This window comes from Ursus americanus, chromosome 10 (assembly GCF_024610735.1).
Source record: "Ursus americanus isolate L20-20 chromosome 10, mUrsAme1.1.p, whole genome shotgun sequence".
NCBI lineage: Eukaryota > Metazoa > Chordata > Mammalia > Carnivora > Ursidae > Ursus > Ursus americanus.
The window spans coordinates 76,962,290-76,976,134 of NC_142136.1; the positions used below are offsets into that span (position 1 = coordinate 76,962,290).

Consider the following 13,845-nt stretch of genomic DNA (forward strand, 5'->3'; position numbering starts at 1 on the left):
CAATATTTCTCTTTGTCTTCAGCAATTTCAACAATTTGAATATGATATACCTAGATGTGTGAGAGTCTGGGGGGAAGGAGAATTATTTATCCTGCAGTGTATTCTCTGAACTTCTTGGTCATATGATTTAGTGATTTTTATTAGTATTGGAATAGTCTCAACCATTATTTCTTTCATTTTTTCCCCTGTCTCTTCCAGGATTCCAGTTGCACAAGTAAGTGTTCAGTCATTTAATACTCTTCCTACAGGTCTTGGATGCTCTGTATGTTCTTCTCAGTCTTTTTGCTCTTTGTTACTTTATTTTGGATAATTTCCCTTGACTCATCTTTAAGTTCACTGATTCTTTCCTCAGCTGTTTGAGTCTGTGAATGAACCAGTTGAAGGTGTTCTTTGTTACTCTTTCATTTTTAATATTCTCTTTGGTACTTTTTTTATTGTTTCCATTTCTCTGCTAAAAATTACCCATGTGATTTTGCATGTTCAGACTTTACATTAGAGCCCTTAACATAGTAATTGTAGTTATTTTAAATTCACTGTCAGATATGACACCATCTGATTCATATTGGAGTCTGGTCCTGATGATCACTTTGTCTCTGGGTGTGCACTGTTTTTATGCCTCACAAATGTTTGTTTTTGAAAGCCAGACATCTTGAGTAGGACAATAGTGACTGAGGTAAACAGTTTTTACACCTGAGATTTGGCATGCCTTTTCTTCTGTGAGGCTTTTACTGTGAGGATTTGAGTTAATCTGCTTAGGAGGTGGTCAAGGTTTAAGGTCTGTAATTGCTATGGTCACTATTGGTACACTATAGGTTTCAAATTCCTCTAGTAATACCTTGTGTTTAAGATCAAGACTGGTGGGCTTGAGGTTTTTTCTCCTCAGTATCTTCACCTTCACCTTTCAGTCTTCCCTTTGCACTGCCCTCAGAGAGGATCTTCTTCCATATTCTCATTCTGTTCCTCTCCCAGAAATATTCTCCTGTTACGTTTTACTTTACACTGGTTAGCCTGGTGATGGGGAGCAGTGAGAGGGGCTTTTCTTGTGGTTCAGGTTAGGCCTTTATCTTAGGCAGGCATTATGTCTGTGGTGCTTGGGAATGTGGCTTCCTCAGTGCCCTTAGCTCTCTCTCAGCATCTGTGCCTGTTCATCCCCCACGGATAAGGGTTTTTATTTCCGTTCCCTTCACCCAACATAAAATGGGTTTTCAGCAACGGTAGGTTTTCATGCTATTGTCTCTAGTCACTTAAGTGAATCAAAATGTATTTATTCACATTCTGAATGAGTCAAATGTGGAGTCACAATTGTTTCCAATTATTTCCCTTAGATTTTTCCTGTGGACGTTTGAACTTCAAAAACTCTCTGTCTACTGGTTGTAGTCCTAAGTGAATTAGAATGTTAGTGGGTTTCATCATGCACTTGTAGACTTGTCTGTCAGCTGTCCTGCACAGGAGGAAGCCTGTCAGGCTGTTGCAATGTGGAACAGAAAATTTCAACTGCTGGCTAAATCTTTTTGGCATAAATATAGACTTGAAAGAAATGATTGCTAAATTTTTTAAAAACTGGATTATAAAATTCTTTTTGCCACAGAGGAGGGACTTTTTTTTAGTACTTAGTAAGCAATATTTAGCTGTCCTATCACAGGAGTAGCAAGGAATCTTCCTGATGCTGTTTTTGGATTAAATAATGTGTAGATGTGTGGACTTCATTATCCAGCTAGTTGGTCCTGTCTTTGAGCTAGCTTCTTAGAGGTCTTTAACTAGCCAAGAATATTGCCTGAGTTAATGCAATAGTGAGACACAAGAAGCTACATACTATATTTCTTTGAAGCTATATGCAAGATTAGAATGGCTGTTACTTTACTATTGCTTATACCAAAAAAGGTAAATCTTTTTTTAAAATCCCTAGTGGACTAGTTTGAGTGACGTAGAGAGCTGAGTAAAATGAGGGGTAAAGACTCACTCTGCTTGGTACTCTCACTGTCCTTTCATGCATTTGAATGAAGAGGGGATCTTCTTTCTTGAGGGAAGTGGCCTCCTTAGTGAGCAGAAAGGGTAAAACTAGCCAGACCAATGAATCAACCAATGACCAAGAGGGTGACAAAAGCTGCTGACAGCTCCTCCTTATGCCCAGGCTCTCAATTCTTAAAATAGGATTCATTCTCAAAAATTTAAGGCTGTGACTCATGGTGTCAGACTTTTTTTTTTTTTTTAATCGAGAAGGATTGCAACTTTGTTAATATAGAGGCTCTGACTAAACATACACCTGTTAGTAGGGTGTGTGTTCTCATTAACTGTTTTACCAAGAAGAGTTTTGCATCAAATAGAGTCTTTAATTTGGGGATAGTTAGTGCTAGAGAAACCCTTCAAAATCTTCAATGGGAAGGGAATTTTTCCTTTCTTGGCTAGAGGTTTAGGAGTAGTATAGAATTTTAGTTTACTGTTAAAATCATCCTTGGGCCAACATTCTTTATCATCTATTGTGAGATTCATTATCTTTTTTTCTTTTCAATGCTCATGGGAAAGAGAGACCCTTCTGTTCTGGACTAACTTTTCAAGGATGTTTGTATAATTAACAGCCTTGGAAAATAGAATGTCTCTCTCTGGAGCAAAGGGCAGTTTTGTTTGCTGTCACCCTCTGGGGCATTGGTCAGGTGGGTTGCTTATAGTCAGTTGTGAGGGATTTGTGTTTCCTAATAAGCTCAAAGTTCCTCAGTTGGGACACAAACCCAGATCCAGCTGGCTCCGTTCACGTTACCCCCCCTGGGACTTGGGGATAAGGAGAACTGATGTGAACATGAAGCTCATGCTGTTTTGATATCCTGTAATATTGTCCTTCATCTCTGACCCAAGAGTCTCATGTCTTCTGTGAGCATCTGTGAAACTATGGCGGGCAACCTTGTTAGCTTCCATATAGGGCAAAATCTCAGATTCTTTATAATTCTTGATATTATCCTTAAACATTGTCTTGCCTTAAAATTAATGTAAAAACTTGAAAAAATGGAGAAAAAAAATCACTTTTAATCCCATCGCTCTTAGATTATAATCTTGATAGTATGTTTATATGCATGTTTCCATTCTTTCCATGTATAATTCTAATCTTACTATAATACAAAATCATATCCTTTAAATAACATTCCTCTGATTGTATAAGTAATTAATGGTGATTACAGAAAATTAGAAAATTTATAAAAGAATAAAGTTGTTAGTATTCTTATTGCCCAGAGATGGAGTCCCTATTACCAGTTTGTATATTTCCTTCCAATATTTTATGTACATTTATTTTACAGTTGTAAGGGAGACTTGTATATTCTTTACCTAACCTGTCTTGTGTACTTTACTATTTAATTCAGTATTGAAAAGTAGGCTCCCTTACTTTAATGGTTATAGTGTCTCATTCTATGGGTGTCCATATTATCATAATCACTTTATAATAATTCTTAGTCAGTTTTGGAAATCGATTCTTTCTTTATGTATTGCTTCTATCCACCCCCCTTTTTGTTTCTTTCTCTCTCCCCAACTTCACTTCACTTCTTTCTGGAACTGCATTTACCTGTATGTTAGAACTCTTCAACATTTCCAATGCTCTTTTCTGTATTCTGTATTTTCTGTATTTTCCATTCTGTTGTCTCTTCATGCTTCAGTCTGGATATTTTATCCCGATGTATCTTCCAAATTATTTATTTCTTCAGCTAAGTCTGTCTTTTAAAAGTCTTCATTGTATTTTTCAGTTGTTGAGTTTCTATGTGATTCTTTTTATAGTTACTAGTTATATGCTAAAATTTTTCAGTATCTTTTAGTTCTTAAACATATTAATAAGTTATTTCAGAGTTTATATCTGGTGACACCATTCTGTGGATGTCCTATAGGTCTATTTCTGAAGTCTGTTTTCTCTCTTAGTTTTCAGTCAAGTCTTCTCTGCTATCCGTTTTGTTTTTTTGTTTAAGTGTGAGACATGGCTTATGAAAAACCAAGGTTCTAGTTATGCTTTTGTCCTCCAGAGAAGCTAGGCTAGGAGCTTATCTCTAATTTAATCATGGGTTGAAATGAGTTGAGGCAAGTTGAGGCTTGTGAGGACTGGTCACTGTTACTCCAGGGTATAGCCCTTGAGGGTCCCAACTGGAAGCCTAGAGCAGTTACCAGGCCCTGAGCTCCAGTTTTCCCTCAGCACTCTGAGTCTGCCAAAAGCCTTGCTTATCATTTCAGTCATTTTGTGTCTGCTTTTGAAATAAACAATTGCTTTGAGGATTAAAGAGGAGCTGTATGTGAGGCTTATATCTCCAAGTTTCCCTACTACCCGAATCTTGGGCCTGCAGTTCTTCACTGTTTCAGACAGATTATTTTTTATATGTTTTCAGCTTTTTTAGTTGTTCTCAGCAGGAAGATTGTCGCAGACAACCTAGTGTGCCATTATCAAAAGTGGAATGCTCTCTACAAGTAATTTATTGTTATAGCTCCTTCTGTGCCCAGTGGTAGGCCCTGGGTTATGGTTGGTAAGTAAGACATTTTGGAGACCAGATAGAAACATTTTAATGTTCCTTCTGTTGTTACTAACATGTGTGCCCCTCCACCCCCCCATTCACCAATACCACTTAAGAGCAGTTGGTGATACTATGTTAGTATTCCTACTTTGACCAGACTCTGTAGTGTCTGTAATCCTCAAGTCTGACCAGCTAAGTGTGGCCTTCTCGCTTGGTGCCATATTGTCATGTTGCTTGCTTTGGTTACAGTGCATATTGTCTGCTCTGTTATAGCTACTTGCATGAATGTCTGGGTTTTTTGTTTGTTTTTGTTTTATGTGCTTCTTAAAACATGTGCTTCTTGAAAAGCAGGGTCTACATCTTCTTGTTCTGTTGAGTAGGAAAGTTCCTTACATAGACGAGTTCCTCATCAGAAGTGTATTTGAATTCAGATGTTAATGCTAATAGTAACTTGTCAGCCAGTTTCAGACTTCCATCTTCCCAAGGTCCCCTCAGTGGATCTACTTCACGTATTAGCTTTCTTCAAGATTCCAAAATACTTCTAGACTAGTACACAAATACATATACAAAGAGAAGCTTCTGTAGGTTGTGGCATAATGTTATGATTTATACTGTAAATGAAATGGGAGTCATTGCATTAGATATAGGTGACAGAATTTTTTTCTATTAAAAAATACTGGAGGTTGTTTTTAGCATGGAGTCCTATCTGTGGGATTAGCAGCATGACTAGTAGCTGAATAATGGGAGGGGCTTTAGCAGTAGTGCCAGCTTCCTGCTATGCAGCATGGAACAGATTGCAGTAGCTGAGAGTCCATCCATCACATACATACTGAAAGGAGACAGATCAGTTCACACTCAGAGCTCCGTGCTATTGCAGAGTTGGGGGAAGAAGGAGAGACACAAATGCCTGGACTTCAGTGGAGTATCTTCCTAAGTCAGAACAAATCCTTAGTAAAAGAGAACAGACCTTTAGTCCGTGGCAGATGGAAGTCTGTTTTGAATGTGTAGGTCTAGGAATGGGTAGGATTGCCCCATGGGTTGCCAGAAAGCAGGGGAGGTGTCTTGTGTTTATTGTTTCAGTCCTCTTTAGACATTTTCTATAAAATAATGTAATGATCGAGAAGAGTAAATATGTATTCAATGAGCATGTGGGGTGTTGTATGAAACTGACTACATCACAGAATTTTTCATTAATTAATTAATTAATTAATTGATTCAACAAATGTTTACTGAATACCTTCTCCTCGTCAGGCATTATTCTTGGAGCTGGGAATACAGCAATAAAGTAAAAATAAAAAGACCTACTCTCATGGAGCTTTCATCTTTGAATTCTGTTTTACAGTATTGGTGTTTGTTTAAATATAGCCATTTTCTAAATGTCAATTCAAAAGATGGGCAGTGTTCTCTTAGTATGTTTATTTTCTCTTGCATGTGAGATGTAAACCTTTAGAATATTGAAATACAAAATTTCCTTCCTCCCCCAGTTTTGGAGCCTGCATCATGCTTATTTATACCTTAGTACGCTCTGGATTTGGTCATATGATTGTACTGGGGCGGGGGGAATGGCTTTATGACACCTTTAAGTATATAGTAGGTAGTCATTAAAATAGTGTTACTTAGTATTAGACTACTAAATATTAACATTGCTGATTATAAATATTTTTATCACATAAATTTGATGCTTTAGAAACATTGTACAAAAACAAAACAAAACAGAAACATTTTACAAAATAATGAGAGTCAGTAGACCGTAAACCTAGTGATTTTGTAGGCAGGGGACTAGAATTGTGATGTTACTTCCCTATGGTTCTTGAGATTAATAGAGTATTTAAGGTTTTTCTTTCTATACTGGAAAATTTATATGCCAGCTAACACTAGAAGAGGGGATCAGATTAGATAAATTTGAGGTGCCTGTGAAGTATCCATGTGAAGATAGTTTGAGAAGGAGAAATAAAAGGTGAATTGAATCTTTAGATTGGTGAGTTAAGCTGTGGGCTTTGTTGGGATTTCCTAGGGAGAGAATTGAGGTGAGAAGAGAGGAGTCTGGGACTGAGTTTTGAGAAAATCTAGTTCTATTTGATTGGTTTTTGCCATCTTTATTGTAGTCTTTTTATTTTTCTTCGGATTTATTATGTTCTGTTCCTGACTTCTTAAATTGGATGCTTGACTTGTTGATATTTTAGACTTTTTTTTATTAAAGAAATTTGAAGAATAAATAAGAACTGTTTTAGTCATACCCATAAATTTTGACTTTTGGTGTCCCCTCTGGACAGACGGAGTCAAGATACAGATAGCTATTGCCTTGGTGTTGCTGTTCCTGTGGAAAGTACTATAAAATTATTTTATAGTCAAATATATACATGGTTGCAAGTGAAACTAGTTTTATGATACTATAGAGTTTTCAAAAATGAGAAGTTTTCATAAAACAGTGGTTGTCATCCAACAAAATGTTGAATGCAATTTGTTGTTTCACTCATTGCAATAACAAAGTGTTTGGGCTAGAAGTATCTAGTCCAATTATTATTTAAAAAAAGCATCGTGTTTTAATTTCCTTCCAAATATCACAAATAGACCCTCTCCCTGTTCTCTGCTGCTTTGAGAATTACTTCATTATAAAGAGAGATTCCCTGATGGAAATGCTTTATACTAAAGTGTGTTTGATATGGAGGCAAAAACAAAGTCATACAAGAAAATAATTTATGTAGTCTTCTCAGATTTGTCACCTGGAATTTAAAGATAGTCCTCACTGGTAATAAATGGTCTCAGTGATTGATGTGATATCCTTCACATCAACTTATTTTTCATTTTTCTTCTTAAAAATTCAGCACTTGGGGGGCGCCTGGGTAGCACAGTCGTTAAGCGTCTGCCTTCGGCTTAGGGCGTGATCCCGGTGATCTGGGATCGAGCCCCACATCAGGCTCTTCCACTGGGAGCCTGCTTCCTCCTCTCCCACTCCCCCTGCTAGTGTTCCCTCTCTCACTGGCTGTCTCTATCTCTGTCAAATAAATAAATAAATAAAAATCTTAAAAAAAAAAAATTCAGCGCTTGGGGCGTCTGGGTGCTTGAGTTGTTTAGGTGTCTGATTTCAGCTCAGGTTGTGATCTTGGGGTCCTGGGATGGCTCCACATTGGGCTCTGTGCTCAGCAGGGAGTCAGCTTATCCCTCTCTCCCTGCCCCTCCCCCAGCTCATGAACGCTTGCCTGCTCTCTCTCTCTCAAATAAATGAAATCTAAAAAAAAAAAATCATTCCTGATGCCTTACTTAATTCTCCTCCAATTTTGTGTTTTATGCTATTCCCAGCACTTTGTTAAGTAAAAATTTTGTATTAAAAGTCCCGAGTCTTCCTCATGAGAAATATTTAGAAATGCAGTAAAACTATATGCTATTTGCAGGCTTAAATGAACTATTTTTAATTGTATTTTTTTCATGGCAAGTGTTTTAACTGAGTTCTAAATAAATGATAAAAGGTACCAGAAATAGCATCAGAATGAGGATGGAACATAGACTCATAATCAGGACAGCAATTGTTGCAGGTGCCACTTCAGCCTCTTCTCCATCCCCTGTGGTCGCTCAAAGAAAAGACTGCTATTTAAAGCAAACAACAGTAATCCTGGTAACCATAACACCTAATCCCCAGGAAGTAACGTTCCTAAATACGGTCTACACTGATTTTTACTTTGGAAAGGTCTCTCTAGATTGGGTATAATTTGTTTTATTTTATTATATTTTATTTTTTTATTTTATTTTATTTTTTTAAAGGTTTTATTTATTTATTTGACAGAGAGAGACAGTGAGAGAGGGAACACAAGCAAGGGGAGTGTGAGAAGGAGAAGCAGGCGTCCCGCCGAGCAGGGAGCCCAACACGGGGCTCGATCCCAGGACCCTGGGATCATGACCTGAGCTGAAGGCAGACGCTTAACAGCTGAGCCACCCAGGCGCTCCTATAATTTGTTATAGATTATTGTAAACTCTGGGTTTTGTAATATGTTTTTTAAAACTTTTTATTGATGTTAAGGAAAAAAATAAGCCCCTGGTTAGGGCATAGTACAGCTTATTGCCTGTGATAATGAAAACTTGAATAGGTAATAATCAGCACTGACAGACGTTGTAATGTGGATCACTTCTCTCGGGTTTGAGAATGAATTTGCTTCTGCCATGATTGCAGTGGGGTCTTAGCTCACCTTTCTTTTCTTGCCATGTCTTTCCTCATGTCTGTTGGCTAATAGAACTTCTTTGCATGTAAAATACTTTAAATACTGAGGTCTTCTAATTTAATTTTACTTTTTTTCTGGAAAGCACATTGAAGATTGCTTCCAGATGTTTTGTATTAACAAATGTAGATTTTCTAGCAACAGAACACCTATCTAAAATGCCTGAATTGATTTTTTTAAAAAAATCAATGAAATTTAATTTTCCCCATGAAAATATTTGCTTTGGAAAATGGTATTGTTGCACAGAAAGTGAGTAAATTTTAGAAGCGAGTTCTTATTCCCTTTGTCTGGGAATTATCCAGTACACTCACTTGCTGTGGCCATGTTGCTTTTCTAGAACATTCCTAATTGACTAACATTGACTAATAACAAAACGCCAAAGTTTAAAAATGATTTACTTTTTAAAATGTAAGTTAGAGAGAATTAAAAGTTATACCTATAATACCATCATTCAGTTTCTTCCTTTCAAGAAGGCAAGGGAAAAAGTGTTTAAACTTGACCTTACCTTTTAACTATGTGGTACTGCCTGAGATGAGTGAACTCTTCTGATGTACCAGGTAGGGCTGTGGTACTTGGGAAGTTACATGTGCTTTACTTTTCCCCAGAGTTTTGTTTGTTGAAATCTGAGCGTACCGACTTATAGTGGTTGTGTGTGAGAATTTTATTATGTGTTGTGTCTCCTTCCCACTTCAAAACAAACAGAACAGAAACAGATAATCATCATTGCTTTCAAAATGCTGTCAGAGTTTAATTTAAGCCAAGTCAAGCTTATTACCTTCAGTGGTGATTTCTCTAGAAAGGACCCCTGAAAAACACTGCTGCTTCGAGAAGGCACTGGCTGGATTCTCACCTGGTCACATGGCTGTAGTTTAGAGAGAGCAAGCCTGCTTGGCATTTAGGTTCTCAGCTCTCTCATTGTTTGGTACCTTTCTCTGCCCTTCCTCTCAGGCTCTCTTAGCTTTGCAATCAACCACAAGTGATGAGGGTCCTGATTTAATAGCGTTTCAGACTCCATTTCTCAGACAAGGAGTATTGGTTCCCTCCTGAATAGCAAGGAAATGAACTCAAGGCTTGACATGGACAGAGGCATTATAACCCTGGCCCACCAAATTGAACACAGTTGTTACTATCAACAACAACAACAACAAAACTTAAAGCAAATGTGCTATTAAAAAACCCTTACATAATTGTAGCAGGTTTGGGTTTCCTCTGGTTCAAGTTTTCTTGCCTCTTTGATAATCAAATGATCTGAAGAAAGGCATAGAATTTCAGGGGGGAATCTGCATGAAAGGCTAACAATAAGGCTATTCACGAGGACTCTTTTATTAGCTTAAACAGTATCTGCATCATTCTTAGTCTCTGGCTTTACTACAAGGCTCCATTTAAACGTAACCCAACTTGCTGACTTAACTGATCCAGGAATTACTCAGTACAACCAGCCAGCTACTGTAGCTTTTTTCCCCTTTTTGATAAGGGGATTTAATACAATGGCCTTTACAGTTCTTAAATGACTCCATTTTTTTTTTCTGTCTTTGAGATGTGGCGCTTATACGATCTTTTGTCCTTAGTAAAATTTCACATGGTTTGATTATATTTTAAAAAGTATAAATAAATACAATATTGACTCCCTACCCTCAGAGTAGAACTTTTTTAATCTTGTAGAGGATATAAAAATGGAATTTGTCATAATATTTACACAGCTGATTTCAGTATATTAGATCTCATTATTAATGATTAGGTATTAAAATAATCAAACTTGAACATATTTTCTTTATTTTTGAGGGGTAATTTTTTTTTTAAGATTTTATTTATTTATTTGACAGAGAGAGCCAGCGAGAGAGGCAACACAAGCAGGGGGAGTGGGAGAGAAAGAAGCAGGCTCATAGCAGAGGAGCCTGATGTGGGGCTCTATCCCAGAATGCTGGGATCACGCCCTGAGCCCAAGGCAGACGCTTAAGGACTGCGCCACCCAGGCGCCCCTGAGAGGTGTTTTTCATATCATTACTAGTAGTCCTTCAGCATTTCATATTCACCTTTACACACTTTTGGTTATCTGCTGGTGTTTATACCATTTCTGCTACCACAATGCTAATACCCTAATCAGGACATCCTTGGTTGGTCCCTGAGTAGCTGGGGGAGGAGGGTAGGACAGAGCTCTGACATCAGAGTGGAGAGATTCTCGAGGACGTATTTGGTAGCATGTCACACTCAGAGTATAGATGACTCATACTTTGGATCCACACCTCAGACTAGTGGATCTCAAACTTCAGTAGGAACAAAAATCACTGGAATGTTTGACAAAAATGCAGGTATCTGGACTCCCCCCACCTGGCCCCGACTGTCAGTAGGTCTGGGATGAGGGCCTGAGAATTTGCATTTTTGACAAGCACCCAGTGGATTCTGATGCTGATGATTACCGAGCCATACTGAGACTATTATCCTATAAACTCACCGGGGAACTTTGGGAGTTCATGATACCTGCCCTGAAAGGCGTCTTGCCTCCAGGTAAGCTGTGACCCATTTGGGTAGGAGTGGCCCTGTGTCGTTCCCAGAGGAGTTGGTGGCAGGAGGGTAAGGATGCCTCTAGTATTTCTAGTGCTGGAGCAGCTTGAGTACCCTTCTCCCATTCTGCTTCTGTCCGCAGCAGGGCAGTACCCACCGTGCGTATCACATTCCCAGGGACAGGCCTCACCTGCGGGCCCGCTCTTGGGTGTTTAAAAATGTCATCTCCCTCTGCCCCGGCTCTGTGCATGATTAGAATTTCAGAGCCGTGTTATCTGCAGCACTTAATCCAAATTTGCTCCTCTGTCCTCCTCCCATGCCCCTATTAAAGTAATTTTAGATTTTTAGAAACAAAGGTCCTTTTCAAAAGGATTTCCCCTAGGAATGGATGCTCAAGAAGCCTTTGGGAATTATGGATGTAACATGTTTGTTCATTTCATGAAGATAAGATTTTTCCTTGAAGATAAGTTGATCTGATGGTCAGGACAGATAGGGAAAATAAGTGGTGATGACTACTGTTGCTGTTTGTAGCATTTTGCCAAAGGAGCTGTCGTGTCCACCCCCAAAGACTTGGCACACCGTGTTTTATTACGGGAATTTTCAGTTGGTCGACTTTTCTATTATGAGAATTTTAAGACCCATGTAAAACTAGAAAATACAACTCCCATAGCATGTCACCGTTTCCAGAGTTATGGAGATTTGGCTGCGTTTCTCGGCAGCTTTTTGTTTTGCTCTTAAATTTTGCTAGTAGTTTTCTGATTGGTTCATTTGGGGAATGAATCAAACATGACATATGCTTTGCTTGGGGCCTGACTGAGTGCAGCATCATGAATAGTAATTTGAATATGTCCTTTCCAGGAATGCGTGCCAGAAAACCTGGAGCTGAAGAAGAAGATTTTTGCTCAGTTAGACCAAATCATTGATGATAAAGTTGTGTTGAGCAGCTCCACCTCTTGCCTCCTGCCTTCCAAGTTGTTTGCTGGCCTGGCGCACGTGAAGCAGTGCATTGTGGCCCATCCCGTGAGTGCATTAAACCTCAAGAACTGGTTGTATCTCATTCTGGTTTTTAGAGCAATACATTTTGACTAATCTGCTAGTATATTTTAACTGCTTTATTGAGGTATAATTCATATGCCACACAATTAAAATTATATAAATATAGAAAGTAGTACAATACCGGCATTTTAAAAAAGAATTTAATCCAAAAATGCCTTGAATTGTACCTGCGTACCCAATGCATAATGGGATAGAATGAGACATACTTACACATTTTCACTCTTATGAGACTCACTGTCCAGCTGAAGAGAGAAACTACTAAACACATAATGCTACTGTCAGGGAAAAAGCTACATTTAAAAAATGTATACATTGAGTAAGATTTTGTAGCCATGTCACTGTGCTGTGCAGTTTACTCGACACAATTCAAAGTAGGACCAGTTTTGCTAAAGTTAAGATTATGGGTCCTGCTCCTGAGATTCTGGTTCAGTAGGTTGACTTTAAACCCCTACCCCTTTTTCTTGTTCCCTTGTACCCATTTGTTGTAATTACCTGGGCAGACTTATTCACTGGGGGTACAGGATGAGTTATATTGGACAGTGGTTTCCAAATTGATGTGCAAGCACTCAGTAAATCTTTTTGAGGTGAATGTGGTAATGTGACAAAAGAGGAATCAGAGAGGAGATCCAGGGATCACTTGGTGGGGGTTTGAGTACTGACTGAGCTCAGTGTGACCTTGGAGAACCGGGACAGACTGTTAGGACAGAAAAGCTAACTTAGCTCAAGCCATAATAAATAGGGTAGTAGATGACAGTGGCCACACCCCCAGCACCAGCAGGCCATCAGAGGGGAAGGCTGAGGAGAGGCTAATGGAGAAGCTGGGGGCCAAGGTGGGCAAGATCTGGTTGGACTGACAAGGGAGGAGAGAATGTGAGGCTGGGAAAGAGTGTAAACAAAGACCCTTGGCCAAGAGCAAGCGTGGGGTGTGCAGAGCTGCGAGAAGACCAGCCTACTGGAAGAACACACATACCTCACATACTTGGGGAGCAGGAGGAAAAAGCTGGAAGGCTTGGGAACAGTTGGGTTATACAGAATATTGAGAGTTGCTCTGAAGACCTGGGACTGGCTTAGGCACAGAGCAGCCTTGTGATGTGGTGGAAATGCTGCCTTTGGAGGGTAATCGGAAGGTTCTTTCTATTTTGAAGATGGCTCAGAGAGGGGAGGAGCTGCCTCACAGAATTGGGGCAGTATTCCAAGAATGGGTGACCAGGGCCTCAGTGAAGCTGAGTGTCCTAGACTGAGAGCAGGGAAAGTCCTCTTTCTGAGCAAGAGTAGTTCAGAGTTGGGGGCGGCGGGTAACAGACTTGCCCAGGGAGCTGAGGAAAAAGGGGGAGTCACAGATGCCTGCTGAATTCTATGTGCTGAGAAGAGGGGCAGCTTGGACCACCATTCACATGACTGTATGTATCTGTCCAGATGTTCTCCTACTGAAGTATAATGGGAAGTCAAGATTGGTGATAAAATACAGAGACTTAGACCCACAGAACATAAAGAAAACCGGTCATGTCTAGCTACCACTCAGATATAGGAAATTAGCACCAGGAGGGACCTTAACTGAAGCATCCAAATACCAAGTGCATAAACATGTCCTATCTTTG

General features: G+C 39.1%; 1 protein-coding gene across 2 annotated transcripts in view; it reads left to right on the forward strand.

Moving 5' to 3' along the window:
* The window catches only part of CRYL1 (crystallin lambda 1), a 151,094-nt gene that overhangs the window by 107,073 nt on the left and 30,176 nt on the right, over nt 1–13,845 (forward strand). For both annotated transcript variants that reach the window (XM_045797133.2, XM_087865243.1), the window contains one exon: nt 12,050–12,211. In XM_045797133.2, the coding sequence (XP_045653089.1) occupies nt 12,050–12,211 (162 nt within the window). The remainder of the gene's footprint in view (nt 1–12,049; nt 12,212–13,845) is intronic.